This window comes from Protomyctophum bolini, assembly GCF_963924005.1.
Source record: "Protomyctophum bolini genome assembly, chromosome: 22".
NCBI lineage: Eukaryota > Metazoa > Chordata > Actinopteri > Myctophiformes > Myctophidae > Protomyctophum > Protomyctophum bolini.
Window position 1 is genome coordinate 30,031,897 of NC_137883.1, and position 6,000 is coordinate 30,037,896.

A 6,000-nucleotide genomic window follows, 5' to 3' on the forward strand; every position below is an offset into this window, starting at 1 on the left:
CCCCCTCCTCTATTGACCCCCACAGGGGGGAGGGGGAGGGGGGGCTGACACCAGTGTGTGAATCACCGCTCACATGTTGATGACCGCCTGATTGGAGCGATCGATCGGAAAAAATCTTTACAAAACTCATTACAGAGCCACTTGTCATCGTGGCTGTAACGTAACGGGGGGGGGGGGGGGGGGAAGGGATGGAATCAGAGACGCATAATATGCACAATATGAATCTTTATATGGCATCTTTCTTGTATAGTGTGTCTGCATCGCAGGTTTCCATACATGGTTATACTCTGCAGTCTGCACTTATACTAGAGATGTGCACGGCCGGACATTTCTGAATTATTATTTTTTTGCCTGGGTATTGCACTGGTCTATCAATTATTATTATTCATTAACAAACGGAAAAACAAAAGCCGTAGCATAATGTGCATCTTTTATAGATGACACGACTATAGAGCGGCGCAGTCCCTCCCCCTTTCAGAACAACGAACGGCCCAGGAAATGATTTCCCCATAGGCAGTTTTTATTTAATTTATTTAAAGACCTTTTAAGCGTCGTACGAAGCCAACTCTTGTCGTGACAAATCATGACAACACACACAATATTTCGGGCCAAAAAAAACGGCAGGTTACAACACTTTCTTTGTTGTTTTTCTTCTTTGTAATTATTTGTTTGGTCCAAAATATTGTGTGTGTTGTCATGATTTGTCACGACAAGAGTTGGCTTCGTACGGCGCTTTTCGTACGACGTCTTTAAATAAATTAAAAAAAAACTGCCTATGGGGAAATGCATTGTGTTTTCATTTCCTGAGCCGTTCGTTGTTCTGAAAGGGGGAGGGACTGCGCCGCTCTATAGAGCGCCGAAGTCCTGAGACGCCACTCGCTCAACCCCTGGTTCACGTACGTCATTTCTCAGCGAAATTGTCGGGGAGGAGGAGTCTCTGTATCGTTTACGACCGGGTCCGTCAGTCACTCATATCATATGTCATGTCGTCTGTTTCTAGCCAAAATGTAACTATTTCAGCAGCAGTAACAATAGCAATAGCTGTAACTATTCCACCATCTCTGAATGCTACTGTACATCGTCTGCACAACAAACAGTACAGTATGCCTCCTGCAGAGAGCCGGGAGCGGAAGCCCGTCATTCTGTTGAATCATTTCAGTTGACGAGAAGAATATCTTTAAAAGATATACTTCAAATATATTTTTGAAGTTTCATTTCATTTCGGCTATAGCAGCAAGCTATATTATAATACATATCCGTCAACTATTTAGATTCACTGTGGGACATAATCAACGGCGTCAACTCCGCGGGTGCGCAGGAGCCGAAGCACCCGCTGGCAAAATGATAAGCCAATAATAATAAGTTGCGGGGCGGGTGGGCACCTTAAAATATATAGGCTACTCTAAGGTGGGCACCCACTGTCGTTAGAGGAACCCTCCGCCACTGGACATAATGTACGCGACTGGAAAAAGGGGAAACGGAAGTGTGGAGGGAGGCGGCCGGCGGACACTAGGGGGCGCTGTGCTTTCGTCACACGTTCAGCGCTTCCGCTGAACACAAACCGCACGACGGAAGCAGTTGAAGAGGGTGAGTCGACAGCCTGGGTGGCGAGAGACTATACACAGGCTTGTAGATCTGAATGTTTGCCCCCCTTTGCCCTGGCCCCTGACCAGCCATGTTAGAGTGTTCATGTGGTTATCTGTGGAACACGCTGCACGCTGTGTTGTTTCACAGCGATACAGGAAACACAATCTCTCTCTCGCTGTGTTCTATCGATCGGCTTATTAACCTTTTCTTGCTTATTGACCACATGAGAGCCCTCAGTGAAAACCCCCCAGTCACTTGTTAACCTTATTGACCACATGAGAGCCCTCAGTGAAAACCCCCCAGTCACTTGTTAACCAGACTGAGGGTCTATCCTTTTCCCTCGATGCGTTCAAATCCTCAGTGTTCATTGAACTCTAAGAGGTGTACAAACGGAACCAAAACGACCTGATCTGATTCACAAAAGGATGAATTAACACTGTAGATTTCACTGTGTTTACTGTATGTATATCAGACATTCTGCCTACAAGGCGGTTTTTCTTCTTCTTCCCTTGGTCCCAGGAGGATCATCTAATGATCAACAACGCTATGCTCTCTCCTCTGACATGGCATACAGGACAAGAAAGTGTATAGTCGCAGACTTTCAACAAAAGGTTTTTTGTTTTAATCAAAAAATATATCACTTTACCGTACCTTTAATAATATAATGACGGGTCCAAAATAGGGCCCCCAGGGTGAGAGTGGGTTAAGTGTCAATTTCTGTCAAAGGGAGTAACAAGTGAGACTTTGTCCCCTGGTGATACCCCCGCTGTCTCATCTGTCAGAGCCCCTCCCCTCTCCTCCCGGTGCCTATAGCATCGTTAGTTAACGAGGCTACTCCTCCGACAAAGAGCTGCTGTCTAATTAATCAAAGACGAGACACATTCCGACTACAGTGAGCACAATGAGGCCATTTATAGTCCCATGACATATATTACCAGCTACAGCTACCGCGGTGCACCTGCGTCTAAGGTTAGAGAACGCACACACACACACACACTCGCGCACACGCACGCACACAGTGGTGTAAAGTAACCGATTATGTTTACACAAGTACTGTATAACCTATGAAGTCCTGAGGCCGATTCTACTAATACCTTCTAAATGAGTTCTCACTCTTTCAAGGTTGTAAGTAAGTTGAGCTTGTAATGATAATAATAACTAGAAAAGTCGCAATTTTGAAAAATTGCCAGGTGTGGTTGCCGCAAGGTTGCTGGCTGCAAGGGAATTTATAAACGATTGTAAAACATAGATTGGTTATGTAACCAGCGACAGCCAATTAGCTACTACAGACGTTATGCAAAGCTCGGCCAATCACAGCGGAAGTTAGGTAGGTTACTCCAGAATAACAATAAAGTGTGACAATAACTATAGTCTGGTTACCACACTAATAACAATAATCATAATAATAAACTTTATTTTTATAGCACCTTTCATGACATAAAATGCGGCGCAAAGTGCTTTACAGAGAATTAAAGAAAATAAATCTAAAACTTAATACAACCTCAAAATCAATGTGCCATGGGAGTTTATTCCAAGAAGCAGAAAGCTGCTTCACCGTGCTTTTTTATATATGTCACTGTAGGCACAGGTCATAGAGGTAGGAAGGTGCAAGGCCATTGAGAGCTTTATAAACAAGTAAAAGCATTTTAAAATCAAGCCTATCAACAACCGGGAGCCAATTAATGTAGTGAGTCTAAAATTGGAGTAATGTGTTCTCTCATCTTAAAACTCTGGCTGCCGCATTTTGAACAGCTGTTATTTTTGGAATAGCTTAATACAATAATCTTCCAGCTTTCCCAGTTTTAATGGGTCAAGTAAAAATGTTGAGATACTTTTACTTTACTCGAGTATTTTTCAGTATTTTATAATTCTACTCCACTACATCTCAGGCCCAGGGGCATGCATGTGCACGAGAGCGTGTGCGCGCGCATGCACACACACATGCATGCACGCACGCACGCGCGCACACACACACACACACACACACACACACACACACACACACACACACAGTCGCACACACACACTGTCTCTTCTTTCCACCGGTCATGTCTGAGCGAGCAGGTGTCATTGTATCCTAACGGCTGGTTCATACCTGGATGTGCACCGTGTCGTACACTGGAAATAGCAGATCACAACACGTGGCAGCACGATACATTGAGAGCTTGTAGATCTACTATTTTGTAAATGGTAAATGGTGCATTTATATAGCGCCTTTATCCAAGGCGCTTTACATAGATTGTGCATTACATTCACCCATTCACACACACATTCATACACTGATTGCGGCGGAAGCCATGCAAGGCACCAACCTGCACATCGGGAGCAATTAGGGGTTCAGTGTCTTGCCCAAGGACACTTGGACATGTAGACAGGAGGAGCCGGGAGGAGCACAGGTCAATACAAAAACTGTTAACTCTGGACACACCATGATTAAGCACTCACACTTGTTTACAACAGGGTCCAGGCATTTTGGTCCAGCACCTACAGTATTGTCTGTAGGTGCTCTTTGAGAGTGGCTTTGATGTGACAAGCTAATTCTGATTCCATCATTGTTTACAGTGGTTACAGTTGGTACTAAACAACCCTTTTCTGCTTGTGATTTTGTCGTCGACCTCAGATTCAGACACGGGTCATCACAGCGCCGTGAGGCGGGCCTTGTCATTGCCGGCGGCGGTAACGGCAGCAGACCAGAACCCCGGGTCCCACCCCCGGGCCCCCCGACTAGACCTCTCTGCACTGCTGGTGTCCATGGAAACAGAGTTTGGGGAGGAGGAGGAGGAGGAGGAGGAGAGCCAGGAGGAAAACATTGTGTTCCTCTGAAGGTGGAAATGGGTTTTTTCGTTTGTTTTTGTTTTCACGAGAGACGATGCAGGCAGAGGTAGCTGCCTGCCAGCTGCCTCACTCACTGCTTACATCAGTGGTTTTCAACCTTTTTCATGTCAAGGTCCATTATTTATTCTGCCTTTAAGCCACAGACCTGCACCATTTGATGAGCTTTAGCCTCGCAGATTTATTTAGATTGTGTCCACAATTCAGGCAAACATTGATCGAAATGACAATTACTTTACATCTAATTGTGTAGACTTCTTGTAAATGTATTAGCCTAAGGTATTTAACAATAATTTAACCCGTCAGGGTCTCATTTTACACTCTCGAGAATTAAAGATCGAATAAGGGACCATTTGGTTACCTGCAACTCCATCATTTAGCAGCTGGGGACCACCTGGAACCCCCCTCAAGGACCACTGGTGGTCCCCGGACCACTGGTTGAATTCTGATTGATTCTGATTTGTACTTACAGTAGGCCCTGTTTAGACCACAAATCTTTGAAAACCCTCCGCCTCACGTCTCCATGTAAACGAGTAATGGGGTAATAACGCATGACGTTATGGCTTGTGTCGGCTCACGGTGCTCTCTTTGACCATAAATTAAAGCATTCATTAGTCACTGTCCTTTGAAGGCAACGGTTTGTTCCATATACAGAAGTATATATATATATATACTGTATATTCCATATACAGTATAAGTATATACAGAAGACGGGCGAGTCACCCGTCATATTAGAAAACACTGCCCTCGTCACTTAAAATAAAAACTCACACTTGTGTGAAGTGAAGGGCGCTCTTATCATCATCATACATCATCATACATCATCACATTCCGGCCAATCACTTTTGGCGTCCTCACTTTTCTGTCCTCACTTTTCAAGCCCTCAGCCATCATTGCTATGGGGGACACACGCGCACACAAAGCTGGGCATAGGAGGAATGTCAGTCGAAGAACGACTGACATAGAAACATAGCTTTTTCAGAAAACTGTCAGGATGTAGAAGACATTTTTAGAATCTGATCTCAGGTCAAAATTGGTTAATAACGAGCTAGCTGCTACAGTAGCTATTGCTGTGAGATTAAATGTTTAAAATAGTCAACATCACTATATCTTTCATCAAAATTGTCTCTTATCGGGTGGAAACCTAATGTCCAAATATAAAAAAATAAGTAATTTCCTTAGCGAAACTAAATGTAAAATGGGTCCATGTGGTTACCATGTGCCTGTAAAACATTTAGTAGTAGTTTTGTATTATTTTCCATTTCATTTTTGGCTATTATTAATATTATTTGTGCATGTTGTCGTTGGTTGCTGCCGGGCAGAAACCTAGTATATCCATATTTACGTTTTGTGTTGTTTTCTCGTAAATGAATGCCCTGCTTGATCACATTACACTCAAAAGTAGGGAAATTGAATCCAGAAATGTAACCGTTTTGGACATATGAGGTTTCCACCCGACAGAGACTGTGCTATATTTACTTTTGGATTTCTTTTAAAAAATACATGAATTCAGTTTTTCTCCTCTGGTGAAAAGCTGGAGGCTGCACAATGTCAGCCCCTCAGTCAAAACTGGTCACATTT

At 43.8% G+C, this 6,000-nt stretch overlaps 1 protein-coding gene across 1 annotated transcript in view; it reads left to right on the plus strand.

The window, feature by feature from the left end:
- Positions 1-5,449, plus strand: part of arhgef28a (Rho guanine nucleotide exchange factor (GEF) 28a) — an 89,968-nt gene extending 84,519 nt beyond the window's left edge. The window contains exon 34 of the mRNA XM_080755678.1: positions 4,208-5,449. Within this exon, the coding sequence (XP_080611804.1) occupies positions 4,208-4,410 (203 nt within the window). The 3' untranslated portion in view covers positions 4,411-5,449. The remainder of the gene's footprint in view (positions 1-4,207) is intronic.
- The last annotated feature ends 551 nt before the right edge of the window (positions 5,450-6,000 follow it).